Source organism: Osmia bicornis, chromosome 8 (assembly GCF_907164935.1).
Source record: "Osmia bicornis bicornis chromosome 8, iOsmBic2.1, whole genome shotgun sequence".
Classification (NCBI taxonomy): domain Eukaryota; kingdom Metazoa; phylum Arthropoda; class Insecta; order Hymenoptera; family Megachilidae; genus Osmia; species Osmia bicornis.
Window position 1 is genome coordinate 3,049,173 of NC_060223.1, and position 22,227 is coordinate 3,071,399.

At 35.9% G+C, this 22,227-nt stretch overlaps 2 protein-coding genes and 1 non-coding gene across 4 annotated transcripts in view; 2 read left to right on the forward strand and 1 right to left on the reverse strand.

Annotated features, from left to right (window-relative positions):
• Positions 1 to 4,849, forward strand: part of LOC114880692 — a 72,418-nt gene extending 67,569 nt beyond the window's left edge. The window contains exons 12-14 of the mRNA XM_046286636.1: positions 159 to 263; positions 1,457 to 1,657; positions 3,824 to 4,849. Coding sequence (XP_046142592.1) covers positions 159 to 263; positions 1,457 to 1,657; positions 3,824 to 3,985 — 468 coding nt within the window. The 3' untranslated portion in view covers positions 3,986 to 4,849. The remainder of the gene's footprint in view (positions 1 to 158; positions 264 to 1,456; positions 1,658 to 3,823) is intronic.
• A 2,109-nt stretch (positions 4,850 to 6,958) lies between these two features.
• Positions 6,959 to 7,022, forward strand: LOC114880693. The gene has a single exon (XR_003790121.1). It is a non-coding gene; the product is annotated as a U6atac minor spliceosomal RNA (small nuclear RNA).
• Positions 7,023 to 12,010: 4,988 nt separating this feature from the next.
• LOC114880688 (jerky protein homolog-like) lies at positions 12,011 to 17,233 on the reverse strand. Of its 2 annotated transcripts, none has more exons than XM_029196967.2 (3): positions 16,577 to 17,233; positions 15,486 to 15,525; positions 12,011 to 12,058 (listed from the first exon to the last, which is right to left on the reverse strand). In XM_029196967.2, exon 1 carries the CDS (start codon positions 17,214 to 17,216, stop codon positions 16,584 to 16,586), a length of 633 nt encoding a protein of 210 aa, XP_029052800.1. In that variant the 5' UTR covers positions 17,217 to 17,233; the 3' UTR covers positions 12,011 to 12,058; positions 15,486 to 15,525; positions 16,577 to 16,583. The 2 variants fall into 2 exon arrangements, 1 of the variants encoding a protein (XP_029052800.1); XR_003790120.2 differs by having other exon boundaries at positions 12,015 to 12,058; positions 16,573 to 17,233.
• Positions 17,234 to 22,227: the final 4,994 nt, after the last annotated feature.

The window sequence follows — 22,227 nt, forward strand, 5'->3', positions numbered from 1 at the left end:
AAAAAGCTTAAACGTAACAAGGAAATATACTTTATAAAATGTCAACCAATATTTATAGTTTCTTTTACATTACTTGACTCTCATGTTTAAGAATACATAAATCACTATCTAATTTTTTCTTTTCAATTACTGATTGCAAACGTATTCCATGTTTACAGAGTATAAATAAACGCTTTCAACGATTAGAATCTCACGTAGTCACACTTGCGAGATCGGTGGCACACTTAAGTTCAGAGATGAGAACCCAACATCTAATGATACAGGTGAGAGAATCTCGTTAATATTTATTTATTTATTTCATAAACGAATAATAATCAACCTTTGATACAATAATAATGAAATGCAAAAATTGGACCTAAATTCTGAAGAAAACTAATTGTAAAGACTGACGATTTGAAGCTGTAATAGTTTTGAAATGAAAAAAAAATCTAGTTAAACATTACAACTATAAGGAAAACTACAAATAATAATTTAATCATATTTAAAATTAATGAGCAATCAGTGAAAACATTGATAATTTTAAAAAGAAAATTTTGTATTAACTGTGAGGTCCAAAATTGGCCAATTTCTACCGTTGTAGTTTTAAAAGTAATACTGTTATTTAATATATATAAAGTCAACAAAGTCACAAGAGTGCGCGTCCTTCTTTTCTGTTTTTGGTGTTGCGATCGTTCTTTTGTTTTAGTCAGTTCACGAAATGTCCTTTTGTTGTGTAAAACGCGAATAAGTTACTTATACTATTGAATATGTCTTTTATGTCCCATGTTTCATTACGTAAATATAAATATATTTGTTTAAGTGCAAAACAGTGTCCTGTTTGAGAAACCTTGACATATATATATTAACATTGTTCTCTTAAGAACTGATATTTTTTCCTCAAGACTAATGGTTCAAATAGGTACCACCACAGTTTTTTCATCTCCAACTTATTTCTATATTATTAAAAATTATTAGAATTTCAAGACTAAAATTTAAAAATTTTAGAATTTTAGTCCCCTCATTTTTTAATTTTCTAATTTTTAAGTTTTAAAATTTGAGAAAAACCAAGCCAAACCTTTGATTATACTTATATAAATTATAAAAATTTATCGGAGTTACGAATGAGTACTAAAAATTTGTTTTCAAAGGGTTAAAAGCACCTCGAATAATCGAAATTCCACCGTACCTTTATGTTATCAAATCATATCAAACTTCTAATATTTTGAAATCGGGCACTTAATATGAAACAGCAAATTTAAAAATGATTCGTTTCCCGAATATTAATGTATTTGATGCAAAATTAAGTATCTAAAAAGTTTTACATTTTAACTTCTCGTAAAATACATAGATATTAAATTGTCTATCAAAGTACGTACACAATGTAAATGAAAAGTGGAGGGTACGAGAGATTAGTAGAATAGGTAAATAGAAAATCGTGTTGGAATTTCCGAAACTCATTACTACCAGGTATTCGCAGGAAATGGAGAACATAAGGGGCGAGATTGCTGCACTGAGGACACAAACGAGCATGGCAATGGTGAGGTCACAGTCCCAACCACTAATCAAGGACTCCGAATTGCCAGCCCTTTCCAATCCTTCAAGGGTGAAAAAGCTCACCAAGTTCTTCGGCACGGAACCACCCTTGATCCGATTATTCCTCAGGGAACTTGGGTATGAGGTACGTATATATTTCAAGTTTGCGCTATCGTACTTTCAACCCAGGGACGCTCAAAAAAGTCGCACGCACAGATGCATGAGTGTTGTTGATCGATCTACGATTAATAGTAGGAAGTTTTGTAATGATGAAGCAGTTTCCCCACTCCTAAATAATTCTTCTCCGAGACGAAGATGTACAGTATCGAGCAAAGTAAGCTTTTCTATGTAAAAAGATGTTAGAGGCAAAACTTTAATTTTGATGATAATAATATTAAAAATGATTTGGAAACAAAATAATACAGTTTATAATTATTGAATATTATAAAATTTAGTATGTGATTAAGGAAGATGAATAATAACATAAATATCAATTCAAATTCTCCTACGTGAACTGTTATACGGAAGTATAATTTTTGGTTATAAAATCACCCTCTGCTCGGTTCAGTGCGGGCGTTAGGGGGGGCGGTTGGGCAATCGTCCATGGCGTTAGATCTGTAGGGAGCGCAGCAGCTCGGTGTCCCTAATATGCAAATATACCGATATTTTCTCATTGTCTCTTCTCTCTATCTACATCTCATATGTAATATTACATATATGCTATATGTATACATATATTTCAATGGGCGCCACGATAATCTTGCCCAGGGCGCCAATATTGCTAAAACCGGCACTTGCCCGGTTGTACTAGCCGACCCGAGACACCCTGTATTCACCCATCGATGTGTTGTATTGGTTTACAATTTACCAGCAAATTACATTATTTTATCAGCCATCAAATGTTATACCTACTTCACGGTAAAGTGCGTGCATGCGTTATAATTGCCCCGTAAAATGGAATTTTACTCGCGAATATCCCTAGAGGTAGAATCATACTGGCGAGCGATATAGCTGTATCGAAAGGGTTAAACTAAAACGATCATATACAGGGTGATTCTCTCGCTACGCAAGACAAAAGCCATGCCGCACAATGGAACCCCTGCTGTTCCGTTTCTTGTTTTCGTCTCAGTCATAAACACACACAGAACAGTTTTGGGTCCGGCGATATGGCCACTGGGTGTCTTTACCCGCAAAAACAGCAGGGTTCGATTATGCGGCACGACTTTTGTCTTGCGTAGCGAGAGAATCACACTGTACTATATGATCCTCTCGCTACGCTACCCGAAAGGAAGTGCCGCCACAATAGAATGTAGAAGTCGACATCCCATTTCTGTCATCGCTTACTTGACCCCTGCAGCGAAGAGCAATGAGCAGAAGAGTCCCATTTAAATGCTCCGGAAAACAGAATACAGGGTGATCCTCTCGCTACGCTACCCAAAGTAAGTGCCGCCACAATAGAATGTGGTAGTCGATATCCCATTTCTGTCATCGCTTACTTGACCGAGGTGGCCCCTGCAGCGAAGACGGCTGTGTGCGTGAAAATGTGTTAAGAAAATATTCTGTTTTCCGCAGCGCTTAAATTGGACTCTTCTGCTCAGTACACACATTTTCACACACACAGCCGTCTTCGCTGCAGGGGTGAAGTAAGCGATGACAGAAATGAGACTTCTATGTAAATACATATATTCTATTGTGGCGACACTTCCTTTCGAGTAGCGTAGCGAGAGGATCACCCTGTAGAAGTGTGACTATCCACGTAGTTATCAATAAATGTCGATAATATCGAAATGTTACCGATATTTTAATATATCGATAATATCGTTACGATATCTCTAACTTATTCATAATAATCGATAGTCGCACGTCTAGTGGTATAGTCTCGGCCCTAATCGACCCTACTACTGTTCACCGAAAACAAGAAATCTCGCGGGACGGCACAGGAGCAAGAGGGGATACTACGCACACATTGACTGACCCCCTAGTTTTATACGAGCCTGATTGGTAGGTGTGATCACTTCAACCAATCATACGTCACGACCGAAAGTACGTGTGAGCTGAAGTGAGCCGTGACCAATCAGATTGCGTTAATTTCATGAGACTTCTTGTGATCGGTGGACAGTACTTTCAAGTCTATCAAATGTAAACGAAACTCGCTTGTTGTTAAAACGTTTCAGTCACTTTCACTGATATCTACAATTACCTACTTTCCCACATTACAATTTCCCTTCTTTTAAATATCATTTCTGTTGAACTTCAAATCAGTGAGTAAATATAATTTAGTAAATTTTTAACGAAATTATTCTTGTTACAGAAATATGCAACTGCATTTGAGAAGGAAAAAGTCGGAATGGTGGAACTTCCGTACCTAAGCGAAGAAAGGCTGCAAAAAATGGGAGTACCTCTGGGACCACGGTTGAGGATTCTTCAAGAAGCACGAATATCGGTGTGCAAAGATCCAATTTACGTTGTGTGAATTCCATAATACGTAGTTCTCTGGTAAACTAAAGAATAGTCTATGCACCGAATCGAATGAAAGGGAATAAGAAATAAGGTTCGAGTAACCGTTTCCTTTTCATTTTTTTGAAGACATTTAACAATCTTCAGTTTTAAATTGTGAAAAGTGATCCGCTGAAAAGTATTTTTTAACAATGCATCGAATTGTTGCTTGCAAGACCAAACAAACTTGCAAGAATGAAACAAGAAAACGAATGTGTAGCAAGAAGATTGAAAGAAGAATGAACAAATATTGCTGAAGTCTTATGCAAATATGTCTTCTGCTATTTCAAAGATAAAACTGGACTTATCATTCTGCTATAAATTCCAAATATGAGACTCGAAACTGTCACTAACATTGTGCACTTTGTTTCCCGTCTAACGGAAAGAACATTAATATTCTCTTACGTTTATGTTTGATACAAACTTTATTCAAAGAAGCGATAATTAAATAGGGTACATTAATTAATAAAGATACTAGTTTCAAGAATAGTAATAATTCTAGAAATTTAGTTATTCACGAAATTGTTCAATTTCGCTTAAATAATTTATTATAAATTATTAGTGACCTAAACGTCGTTACATAGAATAGTAACTTCCTTACTCATTGCCTTATTATTAGATACAAATTTCATGAAAAAATAATTGATGTTAATCAAAACGTAAATAATACCATCCACGGTATTATCATTAATTATAAAAAATACTCATTTTTATTATGCCAGCGTTTGATTAAGGGAAGATCTAAGAGGGGCTACAGCCCCGAGCCACACTTCCATGGGGCTTCGTTATACCTTCCACTTGTTACGTCATAAAATGTTGAATTAAATTTTTTTTACTATTGCCTTTTTTTCTTTGCTATTAAATGTTATTTAATGTTATTTAGAATAAATTTCGATTTTTCACCATATTTATTAACCAAGGGAACCCTCGAAGGTTTGATAACTCTAGGTTCCAAAAATCTTAATTTGCTCCTACTTCATGCAACTGAAGTAATTGTTTACCAACCATTCCAAGTGATTCCCTCACATTTTAATAAAATTTTATACGTTGATAAATCATATTATTACGAACCTTTTCGTATGTACATACATATGTACATACATGGCTATGGACGTAGATAATCAATAATTTAAAAGATACTTAAAATAAAGGCTATTCGGGCCATTATAATTCAGGTACCATTTTTCCAAATTAGTAAGTGCAAATGAATTCGCTTTGTAATATTTAAACATTTGATGAAATAATATAGGATAGCATAAATTTCCAAAGAATTATATCAACACGTATTAGGACATGCATAATTTAAAGTTTAAGAGGACCATTCCAATCCCTATAATACAGAAAAAAATTTTAATAATTACTCAAAGTAATTTAAAAGAAATTGATTTTTCTGTTATACCTAACAAATATAAATTATGAAGACAGCAGTTTATCACGCACTTATGTACACTGAGTCCCATCGAAGTTGTCGCAGTGAAGTTGGCGCACTAACACATTCACGCCGCGTCGGTGAGCCGATGCACCTCACCTATCGACTCACCGACGCGGCGTAAATGTGTTTGTGCGCCAACTTCACTGCGACAACTTCGATGGGACTCAGTGTATTGTGAGTTGCATTGAACTTGTCGCAGTGAAGTTGGCTACAAATCGGCTCACCAACGCTGCGTGAATGCGTTAGTGAATTTTTAACCAACTTCACTGCGACAAGTTCAATGCAACTCAGTGTACACATATTCACGCCGTAGAGCCGGTTGACGAGGGGCACGCGAAGGAGGGACTGCAGCCAATCGACTGTTGGCGTGAATGTGTGTTAGTGTCACACGCCGCGACAAGTTCGATGCAACTCAATGTATTTACATACAGTACCGAGCATAGCAGACTTCATTTCAGAAAATGCCGGGAAGGATGAATTTACAAAATTCTAATTTAGAAGATGCTAATATTATATATAACATTAATTTAGGAAAAGTTAATATGATTTATAATTATTAAATAGTATAAAATTTATTATACAACTACAAAATATTAGGTAAATAAAAATTTCTAATATTTCTAATATTTAGTGGTTATATATTAAAATTTATAATATTCAATAATTAAACTTTATATTAACTTTTTCTGAATTAATCTTGATTTTAAAATTTTGAGAATTCCTCCTTCCCATCATTTTTTCTAAGAAAGTCTACCATGCTTATACTGTACCTAATTATATAATTATGAGAAGAAAATACAATTTGAAAAGGAATACTCTTTTATTTGATAGGAACTGTTACAGCAAAGTATTAACCGTCTACGTGGAATATCATATGGTATATACAGAAAGAATTTGTAATAATATCATCTACCAATATGCAAAAGTTTACTAATTGTAAGCTTTGAAGAGGACACTTGTGGCGGTTTCCTTGTAAGACAGACGTGCACAATTCCACCTATGTTTTCAGATGTTTTCACTACTTATAAGAAATTTATAAACTAAGAACTAGATTTGTTAATTAGCATTATTGTAGAGTCTGTAGAAACAAAAAACTTCGGTTTACAGCGTCTCAACCAAAAATTACAACCTGCTAATAAATAATAAATATTTTTGTTAAAAGCAACGTGATTGATCTTATTTTTTACTTAGAATGGAAAAACCCTAACTGTTCGATTTTAATTTTATTCGACTTTTGTACGATACAGCTTCCTAATGAAAAAAGCATGGAAAGTGTAAAGCGTAAAGGGTAGGCACTCGACTGTTTGACAAATTTAAAAATCTAAAAATGCATATTTCTGATATGTACCATGAAGTTCTCAAAAAAAAGGTACTAAAGTTTTATTTTAGTTTTATTAACGGAAACTTATCTCTTTTTTTTACAATTTTATTGCGACACAGAAAATATTGTAAAAGAATATTGCATCGAAATTATTAATATTTAAAAGAAAGTTACAGCATTATATTAATAAATATTTGGTGTAGTATGAAAGGAGAGACGTTTAGCACTCTCTTAAACAAGGATGAAAGTATATATTTTTTTTAGATGTACTTGTAATTTGATTAAATATTAGTTACAATTAAAAAATTTAACAGTATTTGTTAAAGAACATTAATTTCTTATTTAGTATAAAAGCAACCGTAAAATTGTACAAGTCATAAATTCCACAGAATGTATAGTTGTTAAAATGTTAAACAGATGAATTTGGTATGGAATGTATTGTATCTGCAATAGAATTGTAAAATGAAATATAATACTTCAGTGAACCGGATTCGATTCGACGAATTCTCATTATCAGCTAAGTAATCATTTGATTTCATCAACAATACTTTGGCCAATTTTAGCTTCACACTAATCTTGAAAGCGTGTATTTTTAATTGGTTATATCTTTAAAGTTACCAAGTGCCCATACCTAATATTTTACACTTATCATTAGAAATATACAGGGTGTTTCAACTAAAGGAGGTCACTTCTTCTTCGATTTTTATGACATGAAAAATGTTCACGGCACAATTTGAATGGCTCCAGTAAAGCAATACCTTAATAAAACAAACTTCTTTTATCAAGTTATTTATTCAGTGTTTTTTAAAGGTCACTGTTATTTTTTAAACAGGAAATGAATATTTTTTCTATTACATTTTGTAGTGGATGAAAAAAAATACACTTGTAAAATAGAATTTCATCACATTATTGGTTTTCCAGTCCATATGAAGGTCATACGTACTCGAATGTATTTTTTCATCCCTTAGAAAATGCCACAGAAAAAAATAAACGGTTTCGCAAATAAAAAATCACGAAGACTTTAAGAAAATACAGAACAAATTATCTGATAAAACATTTATTTTTCAAGGTGCATATTCCTTCAAATGAATGGTTTGAAACCATTCAAATAGTGCTCTGAGCACTTTTCATATTTAGGTGGCCTCTTTTAATTGAGTCAGCCTGTATATGGTATCATCTTACAATAGCACGTTAAAATCGAAGTTGAACAGTTAAGATTCTTCTCTTGTCAGTGAATATGTTCCATAATTTATGAACTAGTAATTTTAATGTTACTGTTAATATGTTACTGAACATCATGTTATTGCTTCTGTGTGAAACCATAGTTTATTTCTATGTATTATAGTTAGTTATTTTTAATAAACAAGTATTGCTGTCTTGTTTGCAATTTCACCATTAGCAAAATTAAAGACAGCACAGTACACTGGTGTTTGTTTTACCGTCGAATTTGTTATGAAACAGAAAAATGTTAATAGAAACCAAGCATTATGTTGAAGAAATCAAGAGAAGTATTGCAACAGATCTGATGTTGATTTAACTTAATAGATAATTTTCTAACTTTGTTCGGTTTGTACTAGTTAATTAATTATACATTTATTATGTCATTATTCAGAAATATTTCATTATTTCCTCTAATAAAGTGTAAGTTGAAACATAAACTGTACATATTTTGTTACATACACCTTTGTCTGTACACTCGAGATCAAATTAGGCTTTCCTAGGGAAAATGGCGACATACGGGAAGCGGGAATTTTCAAAATCTTAATTTCGATGATATTAATATCAAAAGTAATTTAGAAACAAAATAATATGATTTTTAAGTATTAAATATTATAAACTTGGTACATAACTGAAAAATATAAATAACGAAGTAAACATTAATTCCAATCCCACGTAAACATTTATATGCAAGTGGTGGGGAGCTGCGGACTTGTATGTATACATGGTGTTTCACACAACTCGGCCGAACTTTGAAACTGTAGATGATGAAAATAATTTTATTATGAATTAATGGATTAATTAATCTAATGGAGCATCGTGTGATGCATGTGTAAATTCTCAAGGTGGAGGCATTTCAACATCATTGTTTTATACGAAATTGTATATTTTTTCAAATATCATTTGGTGCATGATGTTATTCTCTATAAAAAACTATTAAGAGACTCGGGTCGAAAAATGATTAGTTTGGATTCTAAACTTTAAAAGATATTTTACGTAGAAGATGTAAAGAAGGAAAAATAATCATTTTTCGACCCAAGTACTGTTGAGAGATGGAAAGTACTTACATTAGCGGGACGGCACAGGGACAAAGGGAGCATTTCGCACGCTCCGCTCTATCCCCACGTTTGATCCTCGCGTTCAAAGTTCACCGCAACGCTGACTTCGTACCATCTCGCTTTGTCGCAAAGTTTCATTTTTCTTCTTTGTCAGGCGACGCGATTAGTGTGTGATCGCATTGGCCAATAGCACGCGACGATCTAGAATGCATGTGCGTGAGGCGTGACGTACCGACTACGACCAATCGTACCCGCATTCCTTTCCCTAATGTACTTTCCATCTCTCAACAGTTTTATGGAAAATAACGAAATGCATCTAATGATGTTTAAGAAACCATATAATACCATTTAAAATGTAGGCGTTTAGTGAAGGAGGGGCGAGGGTTTCGTCTCAGCGGACGCCTTTAGTTCGGGCCGGGAACCGCTAGGTGGCGACGAGAGATCAGTGATACTGCTCTCGCAAGCGGTCGCCCGGCATGCGGTTCGAATATACAGGGTGTTCGACAACAGATGGGCAAAATTTTAAGAGGTGATTCTAGGGATCAAAGTAAGACGAAAATCAAGAATAACGAAATAGCGTTTGCGACTTTGTTTTCCAGTAATTAACGTTTAAAAATTTGAGTAAAAAGCGCCTGAAACCTGCAATCCGCCCAGCACCAACGACTGAACGTCAGGTCAGCAGGGGTCGGTACAGTCATAACCAAGAATCGAAGCCGAATGTTGCAGTACCGAGAAACAGAATAGCACGAGGTAAGTTTCTACTATTCAACGATTCTTGGTTATGACTGTACCTTCCCCTGCTGACCTGACGTTCAGTCGTCGGTGCTGGGCGGATTGCAGGTTTCAAGTGCTTTTTACTCGAATTTTTAAACGTTAATTACTGGAAAACAAAGCCGCAAATGCTATTTCTTTATTCTTGATTTTCGTCTTATTTTGATCCCTAGAATCATCACTTAAAATTTTGCCCACCTGTTGTCGACCACCCTGTATAGAAGTTTTGAATTGCGGTATGATAGGTGTCTGGGGTAGCGATCGTCTGTTGTCAGCCCCACTGGACGATATCGAGACGAAACGCCTTTTTCTCCCCTCTCCTACAAAAAAATGAAGTTGACCCTAAAATCTAGGAAATACCCCCACTTCCGGAATTGTCATATACGTCACATGATGCTCCATTTGACACCGTTTCATTCTGTCTCATGAAATTTATTTCTATCTCCTATCGTTTCAAAGCTATAGCTTGGCCCAGATGCGTGAAAAACCCTGTATGTATACATATGTGACCCCATTTTGGTACATTGTCATTTCCCCGGTGATGTCTACGGGAAGGGTGGGAGCACAGGGGAGAGAAAGGGAGAGAAAGGGAAGGATGAAGAGCCGGGACATCACCATTTTCCCTGGGAAAGACTGATTTGATCGCGAATGTACATTATAATGCGATTACACGTTTGTAGCGAAAATGCAAATTCGCAAATATCGTCGAATCGAGTTTTCGAAAGCATAGATGTTTCAGAACTCGAAAATTTTGTGTACCCACCACTCGGACCGAGTCGGGAATTGTTTTGGCCGGCTCAGAGTGAATTGGATACAGTTTTTAATGAACATTTTCAATTCATGGTTATGTTCAACAAAGTTTATCTCGAAATACAATTCCCCAAATTTCGGAAATCTGAATATCTGAAGTTTTCGGGTTCTCGCACACCTTTAGCGCTATGTATAATAATTTTACTACTTGTAATCTATTCTTATTTTCCTTCTAGACTTACTATACATCACTTTTAAGTACTAATTTATTCCAGGAGGCAGGTAAGAACCTAGAAAAAAAAGAATTGTACAATGCTCTAAATATTAACATAGTTAAATTGTGCACACCTACATGCTTTCGTATTGAATTAGTATAAGTTCTCATTTTTAATAAAGCAAAATTTGTTGCTTTATTATAAATTGAAAAATCAAAAACATGATTCACTAAAAGATAAACAATCAATCAGCTATATGTATTTGTATACACATGTACTTAAGTACATATGTACATATGACAATTGATAGAATTATTGTCTAGAGAATTTTCAAAGAATATTTTAAAAAAATAGGATTTTATTGGACCTCATTATTAGATTAAAATCTTTAAATGTGTAAAGCGTTGTACATATGTACTTTTTAAATAAATCTTCATCGAATTGTACTTCATAAATTGATCTAATTTCCTTTTATTGCTTTAATTGGTTTAATTGTTCGCTGGAGAACATGCAGGCTTAAATTATTGCCTATTGATTGCGACGCACACTCTTACAATTTTAACTACAGTTTCGTCAATTATCAGAATTTTCTGATAACACTTGAAACAAAATATTCTTTATATTATATACAATTAAATAAACAAAAAAAAAGAAGAATCAAATTTTTAAATTTCAAGAGCTTTGGGTTTACTACTCGAAAAAGTTGTTAAAGGCTTCGGCAAGGATAGGATTTATACTGTGTACTTACGTGATTTCTGCTATTTTTGAGGCTGTAGATAATCGTGATCTACAGCTTCTAACTTCTCGTAATTTATTACCAGGAAGTTCCTAAGCAGTACCAGTTTTCGACAGCAAGGGCAGCGAACACCCAAAGTTACCTTAAATCTAATTTTTAAAAACGTATAATAAAAAATTGCACTATCTTCGAGCCGGAAAATTTTTATATGCATACTCGCCCAGGATAAAAGATACACTAAATCCGGCCCTATCTCATAAGGGGAGTGGATATTTTCTGCGGTAACTTGTTCTCAGAATGTACTGCAACTATCAACTTCAAATTTTTAAAGCATCTAGTATCACACTAGGTGCATACTTTAGCCAAAGAGAGTTTTAAAATACTGAATAGAACAAATTATACAACCTTATTAACACTTGAGTTCCACGCAGTGCAATCGCGCTGTTCAGATTTCATGTCGAAAAGACCCACTATATTTCATCTTGATGTTTAGTTTTTTTAGAGGCTGAGGTGCGGGGCAAGGGCAAAGCCTATTTGTCAGTTCCAATACTAGAATGTTTAACTAATGTGGCAGCACTTCATGCGGAAATAATATAGATTTTTAGAAAAATAACGGTACATTTTTCAATCTTTCATTGTTAATAATTTTTTACTAAACAATGACCGACGATTAAGTTATAAGGAAACATTACTCGGAAAGGTGTCGCCTATAAGATATGTCAAAGTCAGAGATCATAAATACTACACTCGAGAAGGTTATGATAAATTCTCTTACCTCGATGAAATATTACAATCTAAAGCAACGAATGAGAATGTCTGCGTTTTAATAAAATTATTGATGGACACAAACTTGAATATTTTGTCATTTACCCGTCACATGATATTGTTTTTTTCGATATACAAAATTGCAAAAATTATTTTCAACTCATGAGCCATGCAGAAAAACAGGGCGAACCAGATATAACCGGTTTTTGTTAACCCTTCTTCTAATCGATGACTAGTTATGACCATAAATGAAGAGTTAAGATTTACGCCAATTTTAATTGATGCTAACTTCTAAATGCGTGGACCGATCGCGATGAAATTCTCAGCATGCACATGTTACGAGCCGGAGGGGGCGGCTGCATGGCCGGGGCTATATTTTGGTTATGGAGTTGTTAATGGCTTGACCAGTGTTGTTAATTAACACTGGTAGCCTAAGGAAGTAGACGCGGAGACGAACCTACGTATGGCTAACGTAGGGAGCTCCAGGAGGTTGGCTATGGTGGACGAACCTACGTATGGCTAACGTAGGGAGCCACAGGAAAGGTGAAGAGTGGAGGACGAACCTACGTATGGCTAACGTAGGGAGCCTCAGGAGCGTGATATGCGGACGAACCTACGTATGGCTAACGTAGGGAGCCGCAGGAAATGTTAGTATTAGGCCTCGTAACTTGAATTATTAGTACACCTCGAGCGGTAAAGGTACACCTTAGTAGATTCCCTAGACAGGTTATTGTAACTGAATGTTACGAGCCGGAGGGGACGGCTGCGTGGCCGGGGCTATATTTTGGTTATGGAGTTGTTAATTGGCTTGACCAGTGTTGGTAATTAACACTGGGAGCCTAAGGAAGTAGACGCGGAGACGGACCTACGTATGGCTAACGTAGGGAGCTCCAGGAGGTTGGTTATCGTGGACGAACCTACGTATGGCTAACGTAGGGAGCCACAGGAAAGGTGAAGAGTGGAGGACGAACCTACGTATGGCTAACGTAGGGAGCCTCAGGAGCGTGATATGCGGACGAACCTACGTATGGCTAACGTAGGGAGCCGCAGGAAATGTTAGTATTAGGCCTCGTAACTCGAATTATTAGTGCGCCTCGAGCGGTAAAGGTACACCTTAGTAGATTCCCTAGACAGGTTATTGTAACTGAATGTTACGAGCCGGAGGGGACGGCTGCGTGGCCGGGGCTATATTTTGGTTATGGAGTTGTTAATTGGCTTGACCAGTGTTGGTAATTAACACTGGGAGCCTAAGGAAGTAGACGCGGAGACGAACCTACGTATGGCTAACGTAGGGAGCTCCAGGAGGTTGGCTATGGTGGACGAACCTACGTATGGCTAACGTAGGGAGCCACAGGAAAGGTGAAGAGTGGAGGACGAACCTACGTATGGCTAACGTAGGGAGCCTCAGGAGCGTGATATGCGGACGAACCTACGTATGGCTAACGTAGGGAGCCGCAGGAAATGTTAGTATTAGGCCTCGTAACTTGAATTATTAGTACACCTCGAGCGGTAAAGGTACACCTTAGTAGATTCCCTAGACAGGTTATTGTAACTAGATGTTACGAGCCGGAGGGGACGGCTGCGTGGCCGGGGCTATATTTTGGTTATGGAGTTGTTAATTGGCTTGACCAGTGTTGGTAATTAACACTGGGAGCCTAAGGAAGTAGACGCGGAGACGAACCTACGTATGGCTAACGTAGGGAGCTCCAGGAGGTTGGTTATCGTGGACGAACCTACGTATGGCTAACGTAGGGAGCCACAGGAAAGGTGAAGAGTGGAGGACGAACCTACGTATGGCTAACGTAGGGAGCCTCAGGAGCGTGATATGCGGACGAACCTACGTATGGCTAACGTAGGGAGCCGCAGGAAATGTTAGTATTAGGCCTCGTAACTCGAATTATTAGTGCGCCTCGAGCGGTAAAGGTACACCTTAGTAGATTCCCTAGACAGGTTATTGTAACTGAATGTTACGAGCCGGAGGGGACGGCTGCGTGGCCGGGGCTATATTTTGGTTATGGAGTTGTTAATTGGCTTGACCAGTGTTGGTAATTAACACTGGGAGCCTAAGGAAGTAGACGCGGAGACGAACCTACGTATGGCTAACGTAGGGAGCTCCAGGAGGTTGGCTATGGTGGACGAACCTACGTATGGCTAACGTAGGGAGCCACAGGAAAGGTGAAGAGTGGAGGACGAACCTACGTATGGCTAACGTAGGGAGCCTCAGGAGCGTGATATGCGGACGAACCTACGTATGGCTAACGTAGGGAGCCGCAGGAAATGTTAGTATTAGGCCTCGTAACTTGAATTATCGGTGTATCCCGACCGTTATAAGTATACTTTACTATAAATGATCTAAATTTATTGTCTTGTGCCTGGACTATACATATGTTGCGTGTAATTATCGCGGTATTGAATGAACGATTCTAGATTTACAACCTTGTCAAAGGAATAAAACGAATTGAGTTAAACTGTTGAGTTTCGATTCCACGAAGCAAGAAAATAATCCTTCTCGGTTTTAACGAACGCGAGCAAACGAGGGCGGACTACAACTGTAAAACAATGCCTAACAGCAGACAATGTACTGTATTGTTAAGTGATAGCTCGAAGGGAACTTGAATATCCGAGCTTGCAGAGTTCCCTCCTTGCAGAGATTTTCCGTAAGTAAATCGCACTGACACGTACTGAAGTCTTTCTAGACTGTAACTAAACCAAAGTGCCTTCGTCGCCACCCTTTTTATACCCAGAAATTGGAGTAAAGAGAATGGTAGGGGAGGACTCTACGTGACTCCGAGGGACCGCGCCCTTGCTTCGCGTTGGTCTCGAATTTTCTAGAAGGCTGTCTATGCCGGGTGTACCCATCCAACTCCAAATAAGGAAATTTCCGAGAAGGGATCGTAACACCAAATAAGGAAATTTCTGAGAGAGAAACGTAACATACTTATAACTTCTAAATGCATTGACCGACCTCAATGAATACACATAAATTATTTCAATCTATGAAAGACATATTTTTAATGTTCATTATAGGCTCGCATAAATAAGTTGAAAAATTACCCTTCGCTATTTTTTTTCACGATTTCACCAAATTGTAATTTTTTTAAAACTACAAACGCATTTATTTTAGTAAATTAATTTTGTTAACTTCAAACAACCTCGACATTTGATCTAATTTTAAGAGATATATATTTTATTTTAAACGATGTCTACTTACTTTTATCCATGACTGTACATAGTTGCCGGCCCACGTGGTGCTGTTTAGAGAAAAGGTAGGCAAGTGACAATCAATGGCCGACGCATACGTATACGCAGAATTCATTGTAGTGGTAATGATATTTTTTTGCGAATACAGTAATGCTTCTCACGTTGTCCGTAAGGTCGAAAACGAAGATAGACAATACAGTTAGAACAGATACTATTTCTCAGAGAAATTTAAATCTAGCCTATCAATGTGCTAACACATATGCACAATGATGTTATAATAAAAACAGTTTAACATACTTATTCTTAGATATTTTTGCATGCAAATTGTTTTAACATATTGGTACAATTTTTCTGATTAAAATGAGACTAACTATGACATAATTTGGACTATATGGTCGAAAAAAAATTCGCATTGTAAATGTTTCCTTGTATATAAAATAAGTAAATGTGATCCAAATTATATCATGTTTGGTCTCATTTTAACCAAACAAATCTCAACAATATGTTAAAAAAATTTGTGGGTAAGAAAAAGTAAAATTAAGAAAGATAGTTCTTTGTTATAAACTGAACTCTCATCAAAGAAGCCGCATAGCGTGTCGCGTGGCTGACTTCAATAAACAGAACATAGACGTCAGATGAGACATACATAGGCGTAGGAAGAAACCGGCGGACAAAGTGGATAGAACAACATTGGGACAACGTGAGACGCTTTACTTTACTGTAATTCGAAAACCAAAAGAGTTCGATATTTTTGTAACAGGAAAAAGTTGTTTAAAATGTCAAAGTCTACAACATAATCAAAAGTTATCTCAAGCGGTAAGGGAGCAGCTTTTCTACGAATTCACCCCGTTTCTTTGACGAGAGTTCATGGCTGGTAGTTAATAATAAAGCAATAGAACCTTTTAAGTTTACTTTTTTCGCTTACAAATTTTGTTGACATAAGAGATTTATGAGATTTTCTGATTAAAATGAGACCAAACGCGATATAATTTGAACAATATTTATTTATTTTATATAGAAGGAAACATCCGCCAAGTAAAATTCTTTTATCGTTCAAAGTGGCATGAATTTGTAGAGTTAAATGCAGATATACGCACTTACCTTCCAGTTAATGCTCTTCATCCAAGAAAAATATTTTCAGCCCTTTCACTATGCATTGAATATGCGCTGGTGCTCTAGCACTATAAAATGTGAGTCTTTCGAATATATTTATTAGCTCCGTTTTTGTTGCTTCATCGTTGTGGTCCTCCATCATTTCTTCAGACTTAAAACTCTCCTGGAGTTCTTTTGGAGAAGTTCCTTCTTCTTTAATTTGCTGATTTTCATTTTCTGCCGTCTCTTCCTCCGCATTAGATTCTTCGTGATACAGACGCACCAAACGTATGTTGTGGCGTGCTTTAAATTTTGCCAACCAGCCGTGGCTGGCCTTGAAACTTGAACACGATGGTAAGTCTTCTTTTATTTGCGTAGCTTTTGCAAGCATTAAAGCGTCCGTTATCTTATCCCCAAGTGTCCTTTTTTCAATGTACCACGTTAATAAACGTTCATCCAGTTCGTTATAAACTGGTTCCACTATTCTTCGTCGTTTTTTCTCTCGCTTATTCTTGTTCGCGAACATGTGAATCCTGGGTGCATTGTTTATTATTCGACGAATTGTCTTTCTGTTCACGCCGTACTTTTTTGCAATCGCGGATACAGATGTGGTATCTAAGTCCTTCAAAACATCCAGGCGTTGTTGCATGGTTAAAACAATGTGCTTTTTCCTACCCGCCATAATTGTCACTTACAACCAGCGTTTTGATATTCAGGGACAAAGGGACGCATATGACGCCACGTTTTAGTTCTTTCAGGAGCAGATGATGGTGATGTCATGTATTAGTTTTTACGACTGCCGGCTGATGGCGCTGGTGTCGATTATGCTGTGGGAGTTTGAAAAGGGGTTCGTAGTCACTTACCACCTTACCGACTCTTATATGATAACAAGAGCGGTCAAACCGAACTTCAAGCACGCTCCGTTTTTTTATTACTATTCTGATTAATAAGTCCCGAGGTTCAATGGTTTGGCAGATACACAAAAGTCCTGACATAAGCCTGCTCTTAGGAGCGTGCTAAAAACGCGCTAGAATAAAAGTTAAATAACTAACCGAAAATTGAAACCCAAACCGGGCTGTTATGAAACTTATGAAGGTGTCCTTTCGGTTCTTAAAAAAGGTTTGAGCTAAGCATTTGAATGTTGCCGAACTTAGAAAAGAACAGAGAGGAAACAAGAAAAAGGTCTGAGAATCAAAGAAACTGAGAAAAACATATTGACGAGATAATATTAATTCAACAATAAAACTTTTTTTATTTTTATATTTGCTAAATGCAACTTTTACCTATGTAATTATGAGGTCCATGGTTTATAAGGTAAATCAAACCAATGTAATGAAACAAAATGAGTTATTCAACACCTGTTGATAAATAAATATGATCCAGATTACGTCATATTTGGTCTCATTTTAAACAGAAAAATTGTACCAATATGTTAATAAGATTTGCATGTAGAAAAAATAAAAAATAGGAAAGTTAAACTGTTGTGTTTATTATAACATTGTAATGTATTTGTGGCTGATAAGCTGGTTTTTAAACTCGGTTGCTACGGGTTTCATACCATCTTTTTCTTTTACGACTTGTCCTCCACTACCCATATTATCCATTTTTGATTCCGAACTCAGAGACAATTTGAGAGGATTTGCAATAATGATATACATTATATAATTCATCAAACTTATCTTTTTTATTAAAGCTAATTCATTCTGGATTGATTGGAATTATATAGAATTGTAATAGAATAGGTCAGGTTATATTTTAAAGAAAACCTAATCTAACTTGACCTAATCTAACTTGACCTAAACTTGCTTAATTTGTAGTTCATCACATCCCTTTTTATAAAAAAGCTACTCCAATTTTGGTTGGTTTGAACTAGAACAGTAATAGGTTTGGTTACACTTTGCCTGTAACATATACGTATAAGACATTTCTGTAGTTTAAATTTGTCATTCGATCAATTCGGGCCAATAAAATAATCGGAACGTTAACAAACAATTAAATCAATCGACTCTATTGGTTTGATCAATAAGAAACTCAAGCAATTAACGTGAACGAGCTACGAAGCATTGAAAACGAAAAGCAAAAATTAATTTGCCAAAGGAACACGTCCAAACACCATTAACAAAGTGTCATGTTCAACGCTTTCATTAAAAGAATTACATGATATTTTCTTTCAATTGTACCCTCACTATATTTACTCCAATCATTTTACAATGCCATAGCATGCAAGTTTCACAAGTAAAGAAGAAATTCATATTTAAAGTATATTTTAATATTTACTTAACCATTTGCATAAGTAGATATTAATCAAAATTACAGTCAAGCTGCTCACAAACAGAATCGATTAACTTCATAAAATGAAATGTAGGAAAAAGCGACGATATTACAAACATAATTCTTTTTTAAATATTTTAGAGTTTATGGATAAACACAGGGTATGTATTGTGATAACTTATTTGAGATATAGGTTTCATATTGTAAAAAAATATATATACAAAACATTGCTCATCTTCATTTATGTTCTATTCTAAGTTGATCTTTCGTGCTAATTATAATATTACATTCACGTATAAGATTTACAGTTGTTGTTAACAATCGTTTAGTAACTTGCAATTAAAGACTTAATTATAATTGAATGATATCCGAGATTTATTTAATATCGCTTTCAAGTACATAATGCCACAGCGATACGATATTGTAATACGAAACATCCAAGCGAGATAAACATTGTGGTATAAAGGTAATAGCAGTAATAATAACAATTCATTTCTGGAAAAAATTGATTTATACAAGAAGAAAATAACGCATTTTGCAACAGTTTCGCAACTGGCAGAAGTATGAACTTTTCTTTTTTTAAACTGCATGTTTTTGAATAAAGCATCTAGTTAATGGTCATTTGTTTAAATAATATTGTTGTGCCAGAAGAACTCATAAATTAACACAATACTAAATGAACTAAACGATATATTTAAAGGGGTAGACATAGGTAATGCAGCGAGGTAATATTACCAGCATAAACGGGCTTAAAAAGGGGCTTACAGGATTATACTTTCCGTCCTTATATGAAAAGATTGTGAGCTGAATAAGGGTTCATTCGAAAGAGGAAGGTTCAATGCAGGGCGATCTGATCATGGTTCAACGAGATTCTGTTGATATCTAATAATATGAGTGTCCAAAGTATTTAGAACAAAAATCGACAAAATACACCCGCAGAATCCAAGTATTTTTAGATTACTAAAAGAGTTTTGTGACTCAAACGTTGACCAGATCGCTTTGCATTGAACCTTCTACTTTCAAATGAACCCTTATTTAGCTCAAAATCTTCTCATATAAGGACGAAGAGTATATTCTAGTAATGTCACCTCACTACATTACCTGTGTCTACCTTCTTAATGCTATAACAGATGTCATTCATAGAGTTCTGACAAGACAATTCGTAGATCTGTTCTCGACCACTTCCCGAGACCTTCTCTTTATTTAAATATCGCGCGGTTGTCTAAGCGAGCGAAGCAACCGGAAATCCGTATCCACTCGATCGAAAGGGACAGTTTCTTGTGATAGAAAAACGATAGCTTCTCGCTGTCGCGTCGCAACAATATATTAAGAATTTGAGTTTTGCATTATTAGTTTAAGACATATGATGGTCATGTTCTGTTTTTTAAATGGATGGTAATAGTGCTTCTCAAGACGAATTCATTAAGCTTTAATGTGTACACTCGATTTTAATTAGTTTTCAAGATATAACGTTTACAAATTTCCCGATTTTCGGTAGACACGTCTCGGTTTGAGTGGCAATTCATAAAAGCGGTCCTATTGGTTCGGTAAGTGCCACAGCGGTTATTCTTTGGGTTTGCCGTTCCTAGCGTAGACTCCCGCTGTGGCACTTACCGCAATAATAGGGCCGCTTTTACGACTTGCCACTTAAACAGAGACATATCTACTGAAAATCGGGAAACGTTATACAGTGTGATTCTCTCGGAGCGCAACACAATAGCCGCCCCGCACAATGGAACCCTGCTGTGTTTGCGGGTAAAAAGACCCAGGAGGTCAAGTCGAGGACCCAAGACTTGGGCCTGGCGACTTGACCTCCTGGGTCTTTTTGCCCGCAAACACAACAGGGTTCCATTGTGCGGGACGGCTATTGTGTTGCGCTGCGAGAGAATCACCCTGTATGTATCTTGAAAACTAATTAAAATCGAGTGTATACATTGGAACTTAACGAATTCGTTCTAAGAAGCATTATTACATGACCTGAAAAAAATATATGGTTCCATTTAAAAAACCAAACTTGACCATCATATTTCTTAAACTAATAATGCAAAAGATTTTTCACTTCGGCCAAAACATAGCCCTTTTTTCATGCAATTTCCATATCAACAATTTTTTCTATCATTAATAGTTACGAAATAAAAGCTCTGTATCATTTTAAATGGGACACCGTGTATACATATGTATACGAACTGCATGCCGGGCAACCGCTTGCCACCTAGCGGTCCGCGGCTCGAACTAAAGGCGTCCGGGAAGACGAAACCCTCTCTCCCCCGCCACTAAACGCCGACAGGATATGTGTTTATGAATATGAACTAGTCTCTAAATAATTTTATTATGATTTTATTATGATCTTATCAGTTATTTTGTTAATAAATGAGGTTTTATATTGTCGGGTAAACCTAAAGCTTAATGAACCTTTCCACATTTTTTGTAGTGTTGAGAATACGAAACTGAAGAAGGTAATTATTCGGAATAGCGAGATCCTCATCGATTTCAATGGCTTTGAAATACATATGTTCTCAAGGTTATCATTCTGAGCAACTATTCCCCATTAAACTAATCTATTTATTAGCTAATTAACCAGCTTATTATTGTTTATAAATCAGTGAATTTGTACGCAAATAACAAACCGGCTAGTTAACTAATCAGAGAATTACGTTAGGTTAAGCTAGATTAATTTCCTGGTCGTCATTAACTGGTCGGCTGCTTTTTATGTTTTTTAAGTAAAAAACTGAAAATATTCTACTTTTTCGAATTCTTCTGACTGATTCCTGGTTTTAATGACAAATTGAAGTTCCCAAACCTCATTCAAGCTACCATATGCATGTCCCAAACATTAACCCTTTGACTCTTGACTCTGTGTACGAAATAAGATTTTTATTCCATTTCAATTCTCAGTTTATTCATTTAGTTTCTTTTTCTTTTTCAATGTTTTGTCATATCATTATAATGTGATAACATATGGTGTGTAATTAGTAATATGCATAGATAACTTTCATTTGATTATGATTAGAATATAAAAGAAATAATCTATGGACGAAGATATGCGTCCATAGTCTGCACCGATAGCTTTTATCGGACGCATATGTACGTCCATAGTAGTCAAAGGGTTAAAGATGTGATATAATATAATAAATACATTTTTGCGAATATCGCAACAGCTGAGGAATGACAGTTATAGCGGATGTGCGTGTGGGTTGGAACCTCTGAAAAAGGGCGGACAGCAATAGGTACAGTTAATTACTTAACGGAAGTACATGTGTGAATAAAGTATAAACCGGTGTAAAAAGCAAAATCGACGATTATCAGGTACAATCTTGAATTTCTCTATTTTTGCAAATACAAGTATCAAAATTTTATGTAACCATACTTGTAATTGTTTATATGTATAT